At 38.1% G+C, this 23,198-nt stretch overlaps 1 protein-coding gene across 6 annotated transcripts in view; it reads right to left on the bottom strand.

The window, feature by feature from the left end:
• elavl2 (ELAV like neuron-specific RNA binding protein 2) overlaps positions 1–23,198 on the bottom strand; it is a 72,459-nt gene that overhangs the window by 35,414 nt on the left and 13,847 nt on the right. For 3 of the 6 annotated variants that reach the window (XM_054800127.1, XM_054800123.1, XM_054800124.1), the window contains exons 2-3: positions 21,734–21,824; positions 20,522–20,765 (exon numbers count right to left, since the gene is read on the bottom strand). In XM_054800127.1, the coding sequence (XP_054656102.1) occupies positions 20,522–20,765; positions 21,734–21,805 (316 nt within the window). In that variant the 5' untranslated portion in view covers positions 21,806–21,824. The remainder of the gene's footprint in view (positions 1–20,521; positions 20,766–21,733; positions 21,825–23,198) is intronic. The other 3 variants (XM_054800125.1, XM_054800126.1, XM_054800128.1) reach the window with 2 other exon arrangements.

A 23,198-nucleotide genomic window follows, 5' to 3' on the forward strand; every position in this document is an offset into this window, starting at 1 on the left:
ACTGACACATGCAGTCCACTGATAGGCAGAAATAACTTGGCATCATAGTCAAGTTCACCAACAGAAAATTCTACTACGCTGCTAAAACAGGAAAAGAAGCTGAAAGGTCCAAACGTCTACCTGAATGAGCATCCGACAAAACAATGCTGACATCGTGAAGAAAGCACATGACTTGAGGAAGCAGGGAAAGAGTCAAGGTACTTTGAGTGCCAACTGCAAATTTTACATCAAGCTAAATGGAGGACCAGAGTGATTTTTGGCAAGGATATCAAGGATCCAGACCACAGACGATTAGAGACCGAAAGAGATCCGGACAACAACAAAAGAAAGAAAAAACTGCTTTTATTCCACAGACAATTCAATGAAGCCTTCAAAGTAATTGCAATCTCAGAAACTTGGATTGATGCTGAGAAAGACATGGATTTTGAGCTGGAAGTATATGAAGCGAACGACATCAACAGGAACAATAAATAAGAGTGGAGGGAATTGAATTATATATTGCTCTACAAACTTTAACTCTACTTTAACACATTGTTATACACCCTAAACATTTTCTTACGGCATTACCCAAGGATAGAGTTGTGGGGGTGGGGGGTTTGTCTATGTTTAGTATGTTTTTGTCTAAATTAAGGTGATTTTATGGTTCCTTTTTTCATATGAGCCAATAGCAAGGCTTCAACCGGGAATTCTGGCCCCCATGTTTTCTTCTCTTCTGACTTCCACCCAACTCTCTGCCACTCTTGCGATGAGCTACTCCTGGATGACATGTAAAACGGTGACTCAATGACGTGGAACAGTGGAAGACATTTATAGTGGTTGTATACTATTTTAATAAAACAAGACGCCCAGAGCGTATCTATAATCCATCGTAGGGTTAAAAATTACGATATATATTGATATATCGTCGCACCCCTGCATAAGAACCTTGCTTATTTCCACAAATACCAAAAATAAACTAATAAAGCCTGTGTGATAAAAATGACCAAAGATGACTATTTCCAAAAGTACATATGAGAGAAGTTGACTAACTTGCTGTATTTAATAACTACATGCAGCACGCCAGAGGGGGAAGGTTTTAAAAGGAAAGAGGAAGGATGCATCTCTCTGATGACTACTTAGCGTCTCATCTATCAGAAGAGCGCACACGAAGTAGGCCGGCTTAAATCCATTGCCTGGGGGAGGGGGGGAGAGACAAAAGCAAGCGGCGTTGTAGTCTATGAAGTGCTAAAATCAGAGCATTTTGTTGCTTTAGAAATAACTTTAAGGCTTTGAATAACATTAAAAAGGGACTAACAACGTGAAGTCACTTTCATTTTTACAACATTTAACAGCAGTACGCACAACTCTGAAAATAAACTGTGTTTTGCTTATTGTTCAGATTTTCTGCCATGCCCCTGGTACCAAGAGTAGCAAAAAGTAAAGTGTCATAATAACCATGACAGGGAATTGAACAAATTAATTTTAACCAAGCAAAATGATCAGGGAAACTAGGCATCAAAATGTCAAAGTATCCAAGTGTTTGCTTTTGATTTGGCTTTTCTGCCATGCAAAGTGGCAAGAGGAAAAGTGAGATCATAACTATAGAACAAGAACTTGACATTTTAGTGCGACGCAGGAAACCGTCTGGTTGCTGAAGACAAAGATTTAATACGCAGATTAATATTTACCAAGCAGATGCTAAACGTAAATGCATTTTACACAGAGCAAGTTAACTTATTTTAACGCTTGTATGATTGTCATAAGTTCTTAAATTTAGTACACAACTAAAATGTTCGGGGGAAAAAATGGGCCTCAAATGTCAAAGTAGATAAGTGTGCTTTTTATCTGGCACGTTTGAAGGAAACCAGAGATGGCGAAGAGGAAATGGACTGGGCCTTGCCAATACATTTTACCAAGGAGATGTTAATGAATATGCTTCAATTACACAGTACTTCAGACATGAGCTGGTTACCGATTTGAAGGTATACCACGGTATGAGAAATTCATGGTTTCAAAACCATCTAAGTTGTCCGTCATACCACTCCTGTGTTATGAGAGAAAGTGGAAGTCCAGCGTGGCCACTGCGTAGAAATACTTTGCGTCCTGTGCTATTCCTCACAGTTGGAACTGTGCTTCAATGTGTTGAAGCCACAGGTGTAAACTGTGTTGCCAAAAACTGGGCATAGATAGCACCGGCATTAGCTGCCTCGTTAGAATTGAGCGGCGCCAGTGTGGCTGCGCTGTTGCTGCCGTTGTCGGTCGACATTACTAACACCGAGGGTCATGTGGAGATGTGATTCAGAACGAGACAGGAGATAAGTGATATAAACTGTTTTCTCTCCACTGAACAGTGACAAGCAATAACCACTAAATGTCTTATTTGCTAACAACAATCACATGACCCGGAAACGGAAGTTTGTGAAAAAGTGCGACCTTCACATTCACCTCCATGAAATAACGTAACATTATAATTTTTGACTTATGTTGTGACCTTCTTGAGCCACTTGATTGCATTTAGCCTTGTTTTTCCACGAAGAAAATACACTGGGTCCCCAACTTGCGTACTTGCGTCACTTCCTGTTGTACGGAAAGGACGCTCACGGAAAAGCTCCGTCCACTATTACCGGAGTTTTAAACTTTTGCGACCTTGGTGAATACAGTTCGTGATCACAACTTGTGATTACAACTCTGCAAGTGAGTGCTGAGACTTCTGCCTCAACTTGGACCCGCGAGTGGACTAAACTCACCAAAAGAGACAATCAGGGGAGCCGACAGCCGTTACAAGCAAGCTATCATGCTAGCCGCGGTTTGAAGCCTGATTTCAATAACAGGATAACATTTGGAGTTTTCCTGTGCAGCTTTTTCGGCCCACGAGGACTGGTGGGACTTTGGTGAGATACTGGTGAGAGATAAACTCGCCGTTATAACGAAGATTATTCACCGAAGGCATTGCACCACAAGTCAACGGCTAACTGACGGCGTTACCTAGCAACAGTAACAATGTCAAAGGCTCGAGGGAGAAGAAGCGCAACAAGCGGTGGCTCTAGTAGTTCTGGTCGAAGTACTCCAGATTCAGTCATATATACGGATGTTGAACAGATTCCTGAGACAACTGGAGGTGCTCACCTATTACCACAACCGCCGCCGAGACCTTACAAGGATGACACAGTTAACCAGTTGACACACCTGAGTGGAAATATAGACAAAGCAACAGCGACAGCCTTGCAGAAGGTTAAACACCGCGCAAACAAGCAAGAAAGAAGTTCAATGGAAAAGAGTGAGTATACTATGGCGAAAACCATGGAGGATTATGGAAAACAGATGCAGCAACTTGTGGAGAATTCCAACTCCCTGCATCAACTAATTTACAGTTTGATAGAGACTACCAACGCCATACAAAGAGAAATGCAAGGTCTGAGAGTGGAGAATAAAAAATTACAGGAAAGTTATGATGCACTGGGAGCCACTCTCAAAAAAGAACGTGAAGAAAAGGATAAAATCATTGAGAAGCTGAAAAACACCATAGATGATATGGATCAGAACACACGAATGAATGACGTGGTCGTGACGGGACTTCGAATTAAACCAAGGTCCTATGCCAGAGCAGTGGCGAATACTGAAGAACCAGACGAAAGGGATGTCGCCTCAACAGAGCAACAAGTTGTTGATTTTTTGCAATCGAAGGAGGTGGATGTAGACATCCAATCTATTGATACTTGCATCCCACTGTATGTGAGGAACCGCACTACACCCGTCATCATCGTCAAATTCACCAACAGGAAATACAAGGTTGCCCTGCTGAAACAGGGAAAGAAGCTGAAAGGAACAAATGTCTACATGAATGACCACCTGACCAAGCGCAACGCTGAGATTGCGAAGAAAGCACGTGATCTGAGGAAGCAAGGAAAGATTCAAGGAACATGGAGTGCAAACTGCAAAATCTTCATCAAAGCAAATGGAGGACCAGAGGCCAGAGTTCTTGCTGTCAAAGACATCAAGGACCTAGAAAGATATTGAGGTCTCCCAACATGGAGGAAAACAGCTTTAATATGCTACAAGAAGATCTACAATTGGACACTTTTCACTTTACAGATCACAAACAATTGGATATGGAAAAAGACATTGATCCAGACTCAAATTTTTTCTCTCACATTACAAACGACTGCCGTTATTATACGGAGGAGCAATACAACAACAGTTTCATCAACGACGACAAGTTATCCATCATACACAAACAGCAGAAGCTTGAACGCAAACTTTACTAATATTAAACAATATTTGAATCAATTCAAAGAACCTTTCAAAGTTATAGCAATCTCAGAAACTTGGATTAATGCTAACAAAGGAATGGACTTCGAGCTGGAAGGATATGAAATGACGTGTGCAAACAGGAACAATGCAAATGGAGGAGGTGTGGCCTTATACGTGGACAAACATTTGAACTACAAAATGGTAAAGAATATGTCATTTGTCATTGATAACATTTTAGAATGTATAACAATTGAAATCTGTAAAGAAAAAAGCAAAAATGTGTTAATAAGTTGTGTGTACAGAACTCCAAAGTCAAAGATTGGAATGTTTGAGGATTGGATTAAGACAACGTTTACAGACATAGGTCAGAAAACTATTTTCATATGTGGAGACTTCAATATTGACCTCTTGAACTCACACAAGTGCAAGGAAACAGATGACTTTATAGATACAATGTATAGCTTGAGTTTATATCCTAAAATCATTAGACCAAGTAGAATAACAGACCACTGTGCCACCCTCATCGATAATATATTCACCAATGACTTTGATAACAACACCATCAGTGGCCTGCTAATTAGTGACATCAGTGATCATCTTCCAGTGTTTACAATCTACAATGAACATTATAAGAAAAAACAGGCGGAGGCAAAAAAGACTTTTCAAAGATTGCGTACAGAGGACAACATCCGTGCCTTCAAGATAGGTCTAGAAGAACAAAGTTGGGAGAGTGTCTACAGTGCAACAGATGTGGACGAGGCATATGACAGCTTCCTTGGTACTTATATGGAGCTCTACGATAAGAACTGTCCCTGGCAAGAAAAGCCCAAGAAGCAAAAGAAAAACCAGCAGCCATGGATGACAAAAGGACTAAAAAACGCCTGTAAGAAGAAGAACACATTATATAGGACATTTATCATTCAACAGACTAAAGAAGCAGAACAAAAGTATAAGACATACAAAAACAAGTTGACAACTATCTTGAGAGTGTGTAAGAGGGAATATTATAGTCACGTACTAAATAAGAACAAAAATAACATGAGAGCAACTTGGGGCATCTTAAATAGTATTATAAAGAACAACGTTAAGAAAGCAGACTATCCTCCCTATTTCATGGTTGGAAACACTTACAGGAATGACATGAATGCGGTAGCTGAAATGTTAAATGAATATATTGTAAATATTGGACAAAAACTGGAAGAGGAAATTCCAAAACAAGACACAATTGATGAAGGGATTGATATTATCGATAGGAATCTTAATTCTATGTTTCTCACTGCTGTAACCAAAAAGGAGATCACTGACATTGTTAACCATTTTAAGGCAAAAACATCAACTGATTGTCATGGAATCGAAATGGAAACAATTAAAAGGGTCATCAATGAGATCGCAGACCCGTTAACATATATTAGTAACTTATCATTTCAGACTGGAATATTTCCAAGCAAAATGAAAACAGCCAAGGTGGTTCCAATTTTCAAAAAAGGAGACAAACACCAATTTACAAATTATCGACCAGTTTCCTTGTTACCACAATTCTCGAAAATTGTGGAGAAGCTATTTAATAATAGGTTGGACAAATTTATTAATAAGAATGAATTATTGGCAAGTAGTCAATATGGTTACAGAGCCAACATTTCAACTTCTATGGCACTGATGGAAATCACGGAGGAAATCACTACTGCCATAGACAACAGAAGATGCGCAGCTGCAGTATTCATGGATCTGACAAAAGCCTTCGATACAATTAATCGCACTATTTTAATTTCAAAATTAGAAAGGTACGGAATTAGAGGTTTAGTCTTAAATTGGGTTAAAAGCTACCTAGCAAAGAGGAAACAATTTGTAAAGCTAGGAGAATATACATCTGGGAGTCTACACAATACGTGTGGAGTACCACAGGGGTCCATACTGGGACCAAAACTGTTTAACTTGTACATTAACGACATTTGCAAAGTAACTAACAACTTAAAATTGGTCTTATTCGCCGATGATACCACTGCTTTCTGTTCTGGTGAAAGCACACAAGAACTCATTAAAAAGGTCAAGGATGAAATGGTCATATTAAAGTCATGGTTTGACAAGAATAGATTATCTCTGAATTTAAGTAAAACTAAAATAATGCTATTTGGTAATAGTAGAAAGGACACGTACGACCAAATACAAATTAATGGAACGGATATTGAAAAAGTGGAAGAATATAAATTCCTTGGGGTTATAATAGATGAAAAAATGAGTTGGAAATCTCATATTAAATATATACAGCAAAAGGTGGCGAGAAATATCTCTATATTGAATAAAGCAAAATATCTTCTTGATCAAAAATCACTCCACACTCTGTACTGTTCCTTAGTATTTCCATATCTAACGTATTGTGTGGAGATATGGGGAAATAACTACAAAAGTAATCTTCACTCACTCACTGTACTGCAAAAAAGATCTGTGAGGATAATTCATAATGCCAAGTATAGAGAACATACAAACCCTTTATTTTTAAAATCACAGATATTAAAATTCGCAGATTTAGTACACTTTCAAACCGCTAGAATAATGTATAAAGTTAATAATAACTCGTTACCCAAAAATCTAATCAAGTATTTCTCAATCAGAGAGGAGAAATATGATCTTAGAGGAAAATTAAACCTAAAACATTTATATGCGAGAACAACGCTGAAAACCCATAGCATTTCCGTGTGTGGAATTAAATTATGGAACGGATTGAGTAAAGAACTCAAACAATGTACAGAGATGAGCAAATTCAAAAAACAATACAAGCAGTTGATGTTTGCCAAATACAAGGCAGAAGAGTCCTGATTGTTCTGTCAGGTTTGTTATTTTATTTTATTTATTTATTTTTTTATTTTCTATTTTATTTTATTTTATTTTATTATTTATTTATTTAATTAAATTTTATTTGTTATTTATTTATTTCTATTTATTTATTTATTTTTTTTTTATATAATTTTCTTTGTTGTGTTTAAAAAAAAAAAAAAAAAAAAAAAAAAAAAGCTTTGTTCTTATTTATTTATTTATTTATTTAGTATTGTCATCATATTATCATTATTATGAATGTTCTCTCTTTTTTTGGGGGGACGGTTATCTCAGCGTTATCTATTATGTGTTATCCTGACTATCACTGAAAACATGACATGGAATCCAGGAAGTGAACTACATGTACTGTACTAGATGTAGAATGGATGGGGGGTAGGATTAAATAAGCTTTGCTTCTTCCTACTCCTTTTGGACATGTGGAACTGTCAAAAAATGATTCACGAGATGTATTCCATTGTAACCTTCATGTTCAAATAAACTAAACCAAACCAAACCAAACCAAACCAAACTTACGAACACCCGACTAGCGAACATTCACGGATACGAGCACAAGCCGACTGGTCTATATTTTATTTTATTTTGCCTTGTAGTCGCTCAATCAGTATTTATACTGCTACTGTACATGCTTGACCAGTAGAGGGCACTGTGACACTGCTAATGGGACCAACAGAGGCAGCGTTAGACTGGGGAGATAAAGCTAAATGGAAAGCTAAATTATACAACCCAGTGTAAGTTTATAAAGAGTTAATAGACCTGCTTAATTCTACACCACCCACAGAACACTACCTCTTTTAGAAGAGTCTACCGACGACGACGATTTGTCCTTTTATTCAATAACTCCTCCAACTCCACCACAACGACGTATGCTCGACCACTCCTCTTCAAAGGTAAATAACATTTATCATTACGTATTATATCACTTTTATTATTGTGTTCATTAATTATTTTCGTTTAATATTACTACTGCATCCAAACTCATTTACATACATACACATATACTGTATATGTATACACGTACATGTAGTACCTATATCATTGGTAATATTACCTTTTCCCCTACTTAAGAACAATTCGACATAAGAACGGTCGTCTGGAACCAATTGTGTTTGTAAGTTGGGGACCTAGTGTACTGTATTTGTGGTGTTGTGAACAGAGTTGCAGGATTCACCACAGTAGACTGCGTTCAGAATTGCATTTTATTCATTTAGAAAATTCATTATTTTTGTTACTTTAAATGTTAAAATACATATGTTGCACTTTCATTGTGTTCTATTATATGGTTTAAAATGACTGTTTGGTAGGGGTGTAATGATTCAATGTAATAATTTGATTCGTATCACGATTCGTGGTTGCAGATATGATTCAAGGACGATGTTTGTTCATCTGCAACGATACCATCCACAACGGTTTAGTAACTTTAAACTGATTTAGTAACGTTTTAGCTAAAAATTTAACCAGTGGGACTAAAATAAATACCTGGATACTGGACAATACTGGTGAAGTTTCCTAGATTCCTGTTTTTTGTAAAGGAATCAAGTACAAATTATTATTAATGCTGACTCACTAACGAAAAAATCATCAATGAGCACAAAAAAATGACTTAAAAATGCAATCAGGATGAAGAGAGGCTGGTATAGTTTGCCATAATTATTTACATTAAATAGTGCAATCTAAACCTGCACTTTGCACCCAAAGGTGAGGGACAATATGCAAACTCCTCAGCAAATGAATGTGGTATGGTATCTTCAAATAGGTGTTGAGACGCTCACCTGTACGGGCAGAATCAACATATAACTCATGTTTATATTACATTTAATCACCCAGTCACATCTTCGTTAGTGTCAACTATCCCACATTCTTCATCTCATCACTCCACATTTGTTCTGCCAGCACAGCGTGTGCTCATTTATGCGTGTGTGTCTGGGATACACAAACATACACGTTTCATGTATGTGCATGTGTGTATGCCTGAAAATAGTGACAGAGTGAGAGATGACAATGAATGAATTGTGCGCGGGAATAGTGTTTTCCACAACGTCGGCAAATTATGCTTTCAAAACGCTCTAAATGTTATTATGGCCAATTCATGCAGTCTCCAGGCCAAATACTACCAAAGGTAAGTAAGGTTTACCTGTGAAAGGCTATTCCGAGATTTGGTTTGGACAGTACAACGAGTCGTACTCTTCCATTCAGCACACGAATGACGCATCTTCTCTACTCCGACTCTTGCCACATCCAAATATGGTGGTGATGTTGACGTACGGCTCAGCGTAAGAAGCAGCGAATCAACTGTGTTTCACAGGTCCACTACAACTCCCATGACCACCACATACCCGGAAGATGACGTCACAGACAGGGAGACTGAATCAAGTAACGTTTAACGTCTTTATCATTAAATGTGCTAAAATAACACACATCCATATAAAGCCTGCCGTGCTGAAATCCAATGCTTTATTCCATAGTATTGATTCAATCAATTCATTACTTTTTAAACAATGTTAGATCAATTTTTATGTCGTCCTGAATGGAAACTTGAGAATCCAGATCCACGTAGTTGAATCGTAGGAATATAAAGTAACTTGAATACAGTGACTGAATAGTTACACCCCTAGTGTTTGGACTTTTTCTTTTCAATACAGATATTTCAAAACAACATTTTAGAGCTGTAATTATACTACCATGAAACAGTGATATTTTTGCCCAAAGTTATCACACAGTCATACCAGCCCATGCCTACAGCAGTTACCTTACTCCACGTATGACAGTTCAGCATATAATAGTGGAATCTCCCAAGCGACTTCAGTTCACTGAGCAGCTTTAATTTTTTTTGCTATGTCACCATTACACGTGGTCCACATTTTTTGACGTTCCGTGTTACGTTTCGTGGTTACTAAACGCACTACCCCAAATTATTCATACTGTACAAAAAGAATAAGAACCAGTTAGGTGCGTGCAGCAGAAGAATACATAGGCTGAGTAATATGTAGTCGCTGTCGCTAGACTGAGGAAGGATGACATCACTTTTGCTCTTTTTAGTAAACTTGTTAACCTCTACATCTCCCCAAGTGTGAGGCAGGCTCTTCTGGGGACAGCACACCAAATAAAATGAAAGTGAAACTGAAGTGAAATGAGACATTGTAAACTCTCAGAGAAATCAACATTGACTGCATGTCCGGTCCAAGCCTCTCAAACGCCACAAATACCAAAAGATAAAGATGAGATTCTTGAACATGTGAAAGGATCTCCTACTATGAACTAGGGCATCTAAAAAGGTTTGTATGGAATCCCGACTCTGTATGCTAGAAACCCAAAACCCATATTCTGACTTACAAAAAGTTGCGCAGGCACACTATCATACAATTTGTGGTTTATAAATCCCACCTTTGGATGAAGTGTGTGTACGCAACTTCACCTCACACACTCGTCACGCCTCCACTTCACCATAGAACAGGGGTTGGCAACCTTTACTATCAAAAAGAGCCATTTTGCCCACTTACCCGCTAAAGAAAAGTAGTCTGGAGCTGCAAAACATCAGCTTAAAACATGTTATATACTTTTAAAAGTTTGAATCTTTTAATTTTACCTGTTACAACAAAATACAAATACAAGTGCAGTGCACACGTGTAACGGATGCAAACTAGTGGGGTTGTGATAGTATGTTGGTTAACCTTCACTACCTGACGTCTCAAGAAATGTGCAGCACAGTGAATTGACAGCTTGTTTTTTTTTAGCTGACTAACACTGTTCAACTTAACTATCAATCAGTGAACATATGTGGTCATATGAGGTGGTGATGCAACTGCGCACTAATGGACGTCACTTTTAGAGCAATTTTAAGCCATAAAAACAGGCACAAGGTGGCAGAAACACATTTGATAAGGGCATGTGAATTTGAATGGGAAAAAGCATACATGACAGCAAGGAGGAAGTGGAAGTACGTGGAGGAGTGTAGCGTGCAGAAGGTTACATATTGAAGGGAAATTTTAACACGTGCGCACGCACGCGTGCGTGCACACACACACACCCTGTTTTGTGTTGTGTATGTTGTGGTATAGTTTAGAATTTTTTCTGTCACAAAAGCAAAAAAAAAAAAAAAAGTGTCAAAGTGAAAGTTATGCTTGAAATTAATGTTTTCATAAAAAGCCATTTTTCTCCCTTTTTTAGTCAGGAACTGATATTTTCCTTAAACTTACCAATGTTCTACTGCTGATTACTAAAGAACGGAAAAAGGCAGACAAACTTTTTTTCTGATGAAAGACAGGAATGCAATCTTTCTTTTGTCAGGTTCCCCGTTTACAGTATATAGCCGTAGAACACAATATTCTGTGTGCCTTGAAAAATCAATCAGAATAGTCTAAAGGACAGTCGTGAACGGGTTGTCTTAAAAAACGGCTGGGATTGAATGAGTTGATGGTTAGCTTATCGTGAGGGAAAAGACATTTGTCCTGTCTCAAAGAACGCAGACAGGCAAACAGCGGTTCCCCTTCCCTTTCTCGCGCACATCCAATCACCAGTCAGAACTCAGCCAGGATGCATTCATGGTCCGACAGAAAGTTGTATATTTGAAACTTTTAAAACTACGCAGTTTTCGCACTTGCGTGCTAAAATGTTAGAGCGTGGCGAAGGGGGACACAACAAAGAGGTTGAGAAGGTTTGACGACCCCTGCAATAGAATATCAATGCAAAGTGAGTGAATGCGCCAGATACTTAAAGACCCTTCACTGCATTGTTACAATGACTGCTGGCATTCTAAATCAGCTGAGAAGACAAGGACAAAAAAAAGAGGAATTTCATTGAACTGTAGGTGAAAATACTGAAAAAAAAAAATATTTGGAGGACACGACAGAGGCATATGGAATAAAAGAAAAATGATTGACAGCACGTCCACTGTCACTGCCGTGTGTGGAACTTGGCACACCGTAGCAATTTGGAGAAGTGATATTGCCGTTGGAATGAGCAGCTATTTATGCAAAAACCTTGATTTATGTAAAACAAATCTATTCAGCGCCGTTTGGAAATAAGCAATTCATATAGTCAAGGTTCTGGTTGCTCTTTAAAGTGCAATTTGATGGTGTTAAAGCAGTAATTTGTAAAAACAAATGTGAACTTTTCTGAGAATCAAGTAAAAAAATGATAGAATGTTGTACTTTCAGGAGGAATTTGCAAGTTTCACAAGAATAAGGTAAAATAAAAAAGTTTGCAAATTTACCAAGTCTACAAGTGTGTTTTCTTTTGTCTTTTTTGCTATGCCTCTTGTGCCCTTCTATGGTGTAGAGGATGTCCAGTAAGGCTGATACTGACATGAAAATGAGATAGTGGTTCAAACCGGTATTTCTAGCTCAGATGTCCACAGTCTGGAATGACTGTATTTCCAAGTTTGATCTTTGGATTGTAACACATGTGTAACTGAAGGACTTAAGATGTCCGGTGACATTGCGTCAGCTTAACATGACTCAAGGATGGCAACCATGAAGCTCAGGTGGCACTTTTTATTAGCATGCAGCTTTGTCTTACCGTCGTAGCCACACAGATGTCAAGAGGCCAACAACTAAACAGCACACTTCCAGTCTTCAATATAGAAACGCTGCACATTACATCCTGTCAGCCGGCTTCTAACAAAATGAGGCTCCTGGAAAAATAGCTTCAATTTGCAATGAAGGCGCTGGTTATGCGAGGGAAAAGGCAAGAGGTCTTCCTTTAATTGTTCATGATTTTTCTTTTGCACGAACAGTGTTTATTTGTGAAAGGCATCCAGTGGCATCACAGTAAAAGAAGCATAATGTGTTCATTTCACAAGGAGAGACCTGACATTAGCTATAGGGAAGAGCTGCTGCCAGTATCAGAATCGGTTGATTTTGGTAATGAAGCGCTGGACATTATCGGTACACCGGATATCGGTAAAAAGCAAATATCAAGCATCTCTAATGATAAACAGAACAAAAAAAAAACAAACAAAAAACATTGCCATAGGAAAGGGCTGCAGCTATGAAATATTTTAGTAATTGAGTATTCTACTGAAATTCCTTTGATTAATCAGATAGAATCTATTCGTTCTGTTTACAGAGCCATTAAACAGAGAAAATAAAACATTTCACTTAATGAACAACCAATTGTTTTCACGTTTTGGATCTTTAACAGTTTTGTGAAATTCACATTTGACATTGGAACAAACAGTATCCACCATGCTCAGTGGGCGCATGTCTTGGACTATCGCGTTTAAAATGCAATTTGTTAGCTCAGCTGCTTGCATGGGATGATACAGTCGTGCTTTGGAGATAAATGTATCCATCCGAGACAAACGATTACGTTATGGTGATGGCTGTGCATTTATCAATCCTAAACTTTAACCGGCTGACTAGAATTTTATTTATTTTTTTAATAAGATTGAGTTTTTGCAGTGTTCAAAATGAAATGGACACCTACTGTAGTGGAACACATTACGACATTTAATCCATTAACCAAGTGAGTGAGACACACACATCCTTGTTCCATTACACAGTATTGTCTGCTACAAATGACCAGCGACTGATTTGTGAGCTAAAATGTTTTTATTTTCCCAATATTCTTAACTTGCAGTGCTGTCTTTTTGCAGATGAACTCAAACCTGTATGAAGCCACGTTACCATCGTAACAAACGAGTCACATGTGAATTCGACAGTCATAGTTATGAGGAAGCTAGCCCTCCGCAAGGATAATGTTAGTAAGGTACATAAGCATTCATCTCATTGATTTGCACTACATTAAATTTACCTTGTCTCAGGTCTTCCGCTCCATTCTGGGATTTTTCAGAGATGATGCAACATTGAAGATGCGCTATTGTAGTATGCAAGTGCCGCGTTACAGGACTCATTGAGGTTCAAGAAGGTCACAACATAAATATATATTTTTTAAAACCTCTTAATGTTACATTATTTCATAGTGGCAGGTCACACTCAGCTCTGTGCAAAGCTGTGGCTATCACTGCCAGTAAAACAACACAATATTAGTGAATGTTGTTATTGTTGTGAATGAGAGACTTTCTTCGCATGCATTCATTCCTGGTTGCTGGTGTCACCCGCAAGTGTTACCAATGTGAATTGCTAGCAAAAATGGATTGTCATCACTCGTCTTTTTAGCCTGTCAGTTTCAGTAAGTAATCATCCATTTTAACTAGATCTATTCTAGGAATCTTATAGTATGGGGGTTTCATTCCAGGGCTAAATAAACAGCGATCGCGGCTCACTGGTCTTTTATTTTGCAACTGTCAGAGTCATTTACTGACAGTAAAAAAAAAAAAACAAACATACATGAGGATTTTTTTAATGCGTGTTATATCAGTTATCACAACACAATATCAGTGAATGTTGTTAGTGTTATTTGTTTGAATATGTCACTTTCTTGGCTTTGCTCCAAGTTCATGGCTGCATGTATTTGAACCTGGTTCCCGGAATGTATTCTGGTCGTGACAGCCAAGATGCCTTTGGTTCAGAAAACTTGCTGGGGTAGCGTGTCAAAATGACCACTGCATTTCATTCTCTCTCATTTCACTCTTGAAAATGTTTTATCAACTACTTTAAATACTTTCATTTTATAGTTTTTTGGGGGTTTTTTTTTACATTAAGACTTTTAATAGCCAAGTAATGAATTTCTTCAGTTATGAAACTTATTTTTCTCTATCCCTAGCAAACGCTAGCTATAGTAAAGAGCCTCCGAACGATGTGCTGTAGAAAGAAAATCTAAGGACAGATCCAGTAAGCATAAATAAAAAGGCAAGTTAAGGCATTTAGAGCTTTGCAGAAGATTCAGCATCCGGCTATACATTCGCCACTATCAAATATTAACACAGCATTCATATTTCAAGCTTGCGTGTCAGCGGGTGCATACTCCACGGCAAAAAATGTGACTTTTCCGAGTTATTCAGTCTAAAGTTCATGTAAATTTTATTGCCTACATTAATGGCGGGGAAGGGCAAATTGTGGCACATGGGCCCTAGACGGCCCATGGGAGTATGGGATCTGGCCCAAAGCCACAAAACATTTAACCCACAAATTCTCAGAACACCATATGCAACTGTTTTTGTATGAACCCACATAAGAAGAAGAGAAAAAATGCAGCAGAGCTGTAATATTACACAAAAAAATTGATGAGCTTTAAAAATTCATGAAAAAGTCAGAATAATAAAGCCGTAATGTCGCGTAAAAAAAAAAAAAAAAAAAAAAAGAGTTTACTTTAAGGCACGGCATATTTTGAAGCATAATGTAGAACCGGGGTGGTCACACTTTTTCCAGCCTGTAAGTTACTTTTAAAATGACCAATCCAAAAGATCTACCTCCTACTATAAAAAGAGAATATGCAGTATATATTTACTACATTTACAAAGATATGACTAGGGATGGCCAATATTGGCTTTTTTGTCAAAAACCGATTGTCCAACTCAATTTCCGATTCCGGTATCAACAGATATCGATATGTGCAACATCACATATCTATTTCTTTAGTAAATTTTTGTAAAGTAACAATACTCTTAAACGAGTACAGTTTTGTTGGCTACTCCACCCATCTCTGTATCTGTATAACAATTTAATAAGAATACGTTTGCGCTTCTTGTGCTTTGTTATTTTTGGAACGATTTAATTTATTTTTAGTTAAAGGGTTATCGTTTAAAATACATGAATTTGCTGATTATGTTGATTAATGACTTTCATGTTCCTATTTTATTGCATAAAAACTACTATCTATTTATATATCTATATACTGTGTATGGTTTTTCGGCACTACTTGGTGCTCTATAGCTGATGTAATGTGAATGACTACTGTGTTGGATCAATAAAGTTCTTATCTTAGCCCTCTAAGATCAAAGACATTTTGGTGCCTAACTACACTGTTCAAAAAAATTAAAGGAACACTTCGAAAACACATCAGATCTAAACTGGGGGGGAAAATGATCTTGAATATGTTTAAGTGGGTGATGTATTAGTAACAAAATGATGCCACATAAGGGGGAAATCAAAGACACCCCAAAAATGAAAGTGAAAATATGATGCAGCAGACTGGTCCATTTGGCTAAAATGTCATTGTACTGGCATTTTCCAATTAATCATCACATAACAGTTTCACAAATGAAAGTGTAGAAAACACATTTCTATAGCAGAGTTCAGGTCGTGAAGCAGAGCCATCAAACAACTTTTTTCCCTACATAATTAGTCGCTACAAGACGAATAGATAACTTGTTTTAGATACAGGCATCTTACCGCTGAAGTTGTTTATACATGTACATAATCGGAATAATAAAAGGTGAAAGCTGCATTTCCGTGTGTTGCTTGAGACTTACTGTATTGTTCACCACTTTGCTGTGGAGGCGCAACAGTGAATCAGAAGGGAAGCAATGTGAGGTGACTGATGTCATTTGACATGCGTGACACATGCGATCGACCTACACTCCTTTTGCAATCAACCGGTCGCTCGCAATCAATGTAGGACCCCCCCCCCGATGTATAGAACAACATTAGCTATTTTACAAGAATGTCATATGCAAAACATGTGCACTTTTAAAGGAATCAAGTCATAATACAGTAAATCCTTGTTTTTCCACACGGGTTATGTAGCGGGACCACTAGCAAATGGCAAAAAAAAAAAATTTGAGTAATTGATACACTCATAGAAATGTGTACATTTGCAATAAAAGTGACTGTTGTAATTATTATATTAGATTCAGCTCCAGAACCTTACCCCTTCTTTTTAATTGATCATTTGAAGTCAAACTGACATACATGGGTGTTTGTTGGCGCTAGCGAGTGTACACAGAGTGGTGCAAGTGAGTGTCGTGAGATGTAACAAGCAAGCAAACGTGTGTGATTCTCCTAGAAGACGTACCAGCGACAGTGCAGTTACTTCAAGGGTCATGACGCACAGACTACAGTAATTTGAAGCCATAGCCATGTGAAAATATACTGCAAACATATTGAACAAACAGAGGAAACAGTGTTGAATACTTTTTTCGTGCCTGTTATTTATAAAATCTGAAAGAAGAAAAAAAAAAATCGTAATCTTATGTTATTTCATAGTGGTGAATATGCACTTCACAACTTGTCCACACAAGTGTTGTGGAGTTGTTGGATTGTGTATTTGCCGAGTTTTGATTAATTTACTAGTGTAACCCACAATATAGTTGTTTATAGAAGATATTAAGATTTAAGACAAAGTTACCATTTCAGGGCCATGTGACGTGTGTTTTTGTAGCGACTGAGAGGGTATTCTGCGAAAATGGCTCAACCATCCCAGGCTTTGTGCTCATGATGCAACTCAACAAAACATTCCACAAACAGAATTGAACGGTACTTCGACGGCGGTTATCAACTTAATTTGTTAAGTCTGGTTTTCGGCTTTGTGCTAAGTGCACGCTCACATGATAAGGGCCGTTTGACGTCATATTACTACTGAAAAGTGAAACAATCCCAGCCAGTGTATTTTATACAAGATGAGCGAGTAATTATGGAGCATTATCAGGAGTTCCCAAAAGATTATGACAGTTAAAAGCAACACTGCCGCCGCCAACAGAGCGAGGGAGGACCACTGGCATGTCAGCATGCAGCGTGTGAATTTGCAAGTAAACACTGATTATTATACCAACTATACCCTACTAGTCTTTTCATTTATCAACGCTCAACAATGCACAACTTTGACATATTAACACTTATCCATTTAAAAAATAAATTGGAGCTACAACTTTCTTTTTTCATGTTATATTCTCATGAAATATTTTCAAATGCTGCATCTTCTTGTGACCACGAGACGGAAGTGTTTTGTGGGGCACATGTTTTGTGGCGACCTTTTTTTCTTGTTATAATAAAACAACATACAACTGATCCTAAACTCCTGTCACGCTCTGACTCACATCTCCACATTTGGTGACCCTCGGACTGAGTAATATGTTGACCAACAACAGTGACAACAGCTCAATACTAAGGAGGCAGCTAATGTCAGTGCTCTGTATGCCACAACAGTTAAGTTGCCTGACTTTCGGCAATGCAGCCCATGCCCGTGGTTTCAACACATCAAAGCCCAAAGTATTTTCACAAAGCGGTCTCGCTGGACCTCCACTTTCTCTCATACCTCAGGGACAGTATGATGGAAAATTTTAGTGGTGTTGAAACTGATTTTTTCATATTGTGGTATACCTTGAAACCAATAACTGGCCCATGTCTACTCACCAATAATGAATGATAGTGTCAGAGGATTGATAAACAGCTTGAATCGGAGTCAGAGTGTAGCCTTTAGCTTCATCAGGCTAATGCTAGATGCTAGCAAGCTAGAGAATGCCCACTGCTTGCCTGTTGTAATTCCAGTAATGGCTTACAATAATATATTCACTTGTGTTCACTATGCTGCAATTTATGAGGCCAGATTGACTGTCAAAGTTTGTGCTTCCATCGTCAAAGTTCTGCATCTCACAGCACACTACGGTGTATTCAACTATGGTGAATTCAAGGATCAAAATCCCCACGCTTGATGAAAAAACATCAGTGAAGCATAAAGACAAACATGTTAAAATTGTGGGCTCTTTAATAACATGCAGGAAAAAAAGGCCTATCTAGAAAAAATAAAGTTAAAAAAAAACAAAAATCTGTGAATCAACCGTATTACACAAACTGGAATAACACAAGAATGCCTAAAAATGAGGAAACATTTTTTAGGAGACTAAATTAAGGTCACACCAAATAACACATTTTTACATAAAATTGAGATAATAGTTGTAATCGTCAGTACAAATCGTGATTGGGTCGATATTTACCTTTTATTTTTTAATCGATTGGACAATGAGCCCCCCCAATCTTTACTGCAGATGCTAAAGTGCAGCAGGCTGGAAAGTAAATGCCATGTCAGCTGTGTGGATGTACTTATGCACTGTAAACAAAAATAGTCACTTGCAATTTTAAAGGGGTGGTACTAGCAGTGCTGCATTCAATAAAACAAATTTAATAGGTCATCTGAGGACCAAACATAAAACAGAGCATGAAGCGGTTAGCAAGGCCACTAACGAAAAGGCTGCAACGCCAGAGTAACAAACTCTGGACTTTCAGAGGAAAGACAGATATCCAAGAGAGACAAAGAGGCAAAGCAGATCACTGAAAAGGTAGTCGAACGTATTACTTGTGACAACCAACTATCTCCATCGTGGACAAAGTGGGGTTTTGAGGTGTTTTATAATGTATAGATCCACGCCATGTTCTGTCATCACATCTCTCTATTGTTTATTTAAATTACTAGCAAAATAGCAAAACTAGCAAAAAGCTTTATAAAAATGTCAGTGTTTACTTTAGTTACTTGCTAAAAACATTTCCAGGTCCATTATCCATAACATTGTCAAAACCTTGGATTGGCTCGGAGGCAAAAAAAAAATCTGATTGGATCGGAGGCCAAAAGTGCTGATCGGGATATTCCTGATGGTCAGTTATTAGTTGCAATGTTACATCTTTTTTTTTTTTTGCTATTTTACAACCATAAAGTCGTATTGTGAAAGATATATTTAACTAATTTACTTCATTCATAACATTAATTTTTTTTGCGTGATGCATGTGCTTGATGGCAAGCCGCACCTCTCCGTTATGACAACAGATGACAGTGTAGCATCCCCACAGAGTTTGATGCTCTTTTATAACTTTATTCTGACAGCAGTGCAATTCCAATTCTAGTCCGTTCGTCCTCAGAACAAAACTCGTTCTCGCCACCACCAGTGAAGTGCATTCACAGATACTCCAAACAGAGAGACATCACATCTTCAATATGCGTGTTTTAGAAAGACCGAGAAAAACGCTGTGGATTTTTTTTTTTTTTTTAAATCAGCGTTTAAGTGTGCTTGAAAATCCCAGAAAATGCACTCAAAAGCTGTGAATTCAACTTAAATTACTTAGTGTCACTTAGTACACTTAGTGTATTAAAGAAACTAGCGTTGGGCAAATACATTTTCATACGTGTGGTATTTTTGTTTGATTCAAACTGAAAGTTCATTTGGAGCTGCCAAAACATATTGTATATAATCCTGTCCTATCATGTGTGTTAGTAAAATACAATAAAAATGGGCATAATTCAAACATAGTTGCAAATGGTGATTAAGCTGATTAATTTGAAAAATGACTCATTTGATTTTTAAAAATTCAAATGTTTGACAGCACTAATAATTTTACAAGAAATGGGGTAAAACTAGAGATATTAGTTTACATATCTGGGAAAATGTTAGGCAAAAAAATGTACATGAAATGAATTTCAGGAGAATAAGTTGTAATTTTATGAGAATAGTTGCATTACATAAATGTAGATTTTAATGAAGAGGACAGGTTCTGTCCTTTTTAATGAAGATTTTTTTATGTGAAAATAATATATTGATGGAAATGTAATACCGTGAGAAAAATAGGCGGCATTTTACAGGAGTCATTTAGCCCACATACCACTTGTAATTGCATTTTTAAAAACCTGATGTTACCTGCAATTTTGTCCCGGACAAGCTTACAGGACTCGATCTCGCCGATGCTGGCAAACAAGCTCTTGAGCTCCTCTTGTGTCATGTTCTGAGGCAAATAGTTGACTATCAAATTAGTTTTACTCTCCTCCATGCTGCCCGACTCCACGGGCGAGGAGCAGTTGTTGGACATGGTGGACGGGCCGTTGCTCGTGTTGTTGCACGACGGCCCATTGGACAGCTGTGATTCCATGGCGGCGATTACCTGCTAAAGAGACAACAGGAGAGTTAAAAAAAAATAAAACACATCATGGAAGTGGTTTTGATCCTAAAAACTACATACAGTATTCATGTTTTTTCCCAGTTTAAACTATCTGAGCCTGAAATACACGATTAATTACAATTGCAACCCCTTAAAAAGGCCAGATACGTTACAGCACTACGATTAATTATGCCCAAAGATGGGTCAATGTTCGGTAGCAACATTGATTTTCACACATTGCTACTTTTTTTTTTTTGGAGAAAAGATCCCACTCACGGTTCCCATGACAGAAAATGTCCGCTTCCCAAAAACTGCAGTAAAAATATTCATATTTATTCCACTTTAAATGTGCCAATCATTTCAACTACTTCTGCCTGAAAAGACATATTTTTAATATTTATGTTACTTAATTTTGTTTCATTATCCAACATCAGAAACGCACCCTTGCTTAATTTTAATGTAATTAATGAAATTAATCAATTTAACAGTAAAAGATGACATTTAACAGCATGGCTTTGAATGGAAAAAGTAGCACCATCTGGTGGACAAATTTAAAACAGAAGACCATTAGTTATGATACATTTGTTGTAAAAAATGTTCCCCAATGAGACGCTTTTGGTCTCGACGAGTAAGTATGTAATGTAATGAACAGAAATTCTAAAATGTTCTCAAATTTCACATATACTCAAATCAACACAGCAGATCACAAATGGCATGAAAATAAAAAAAAAATGAGTAGCATAAAATGCCCCCAGGTTCTCTTGAGGGATGAATTAAAACAAGTGCCATTTTTTACCAAACAGATACACCATGTGCACAGGCCCCACTCACACCACTTATCACTCAATAGTGACAGTCACCAACATTCCCAAATGGATTCAAAGTGAAAAAGAAAGATGTCAAGAATACATTATACGACACACGCGCTTGGCAAAACAAGACATGAAGAAGAGGAAGGAGGAAGTGGCACACACCCCAGTCCAAGGCTCGGGCGCCCACGAACCGCTTCTAAGCAGAGAAGCCACATCGCACAGTCTGACTGCCATGTTAGCTTGGAGATGGCGTCTGAAAATGTGGACACAGAAAGCACGTCATGTTAGATCACAACAGCAAGAAGCAACAGCACTGATGGCATGCCAACCAAGCGGAGGAGGAAGAAGGGGGAAGACCGCTTGTCTGTTGCCTTTGCATTAAAGTCAAGAAGACTGTGCTCCCTCAGTGACAAAAGTGCAGTGAGCAACCTGCGGCACACAGGCCAGTGACAGGCTGCAAGAGCATTGGATCTTTGTAGTTCAGACAAGTAATTTTATGAGAAGAAAGTCGCATTACAACACACTTATTTTTAGTCGTGTTACGAGAATAAGGTCGCCATATGAATACACACTCCTGATCAAAATTTTACAACCACCTGAAAAACTGCAAGAATTTACATTTTTCACTTTTGGATCTTAAGAGGGCGCTAAGTAGAGCTTCAAAATGCAAGACAAGGGAGTGAGACAAAAAAAAAAACTGAGTAAGCAATTTATTGCAAACAACCATTAAAGTGAAATAGGCTGTTCATCAGCTGATCAAAACTTTAAGACTACAGGCTTTAAAAGCCAAAATCTTGGCATGTGTGTGAATTAAATGTCATTTTATGTCACGTATTCACACTGTCATGATCTCTTGATGGCAAAGGCAAAAAAAAGCATTCTTTTTGAACGCAGTCTGACTGTTGAGCTAAATAAGCACAGCCTCTCGCAGTGCACTATTGCTGCTGAGATGGGACATTTTGAAACTTCTTAAAAGGCTCATGAGAGTTACGGAACAAAAAAAGTCAAGTGGAAGACCCAAAATAGTTTCACTGGCCCTGAGCTGGACGATCCAATTGGCTATCCGTCAAGACACGGGCGATCCTCGGTGCAGTCCAGTAACCATCAGACGGCATCTGTGACAGATGTGTTTTAAGAAGAAGAAGAAAAAAAAAAAGCCTTCAAAAGGCCTCGTCTCCTTCAACGCCACAAAATGTTCCGTTTGAAATTTGTGCACCAAACATGGGACATCGAAAGGTGGAAAAAATGTTAACCTTGACAGTCCTGATGGCTTCCCAATGTTACTGGCATGACAAGGAGATCCCACCTGAGATGTTTTCCCACACAGCACAGTGGAGGGGGCGCCATCATGATCTGGGGTGCTTTTTCCTTCGATGAACAATGGAGCTTCAGATTGTGTAGGGGCGTCCAACGGTAGTGGTTGTTTAGAGACGTTGCAGGGGGCATCCCTCAGGACTGAAGGCCCTGGTGTTTGTGTGGTAATGACTGGGTTGAAAAACATGACAACGCTGCAGTTCATAGTACCTGCCTGACAAAAGGACTTCTTCCAGAGGAATAACATCACTCTTTTGGACCATCCTGTGTGTTCCCTGATCTACTGTAAATCCAAGTGAGAACATTTGAGGAT

The sequence above is a fragment of the Dunckerocampus dactyliophorus genome, chromosome 15, assembly GCF_027744805.1.
Source record: "Dunckerocampus dactyliophorus isolate RoL2022-P2 chromosome 15, RoL_Ddac_1.1, whole genome shotgun sequence".
Taxonomy (NCBI): Eukaryota; Metazoa; Chordata; class Actinopteri; order Syngnathiformes; family Syngnathidae; genus Dunckerocampus; species Dunckerocampus dactyliophorus.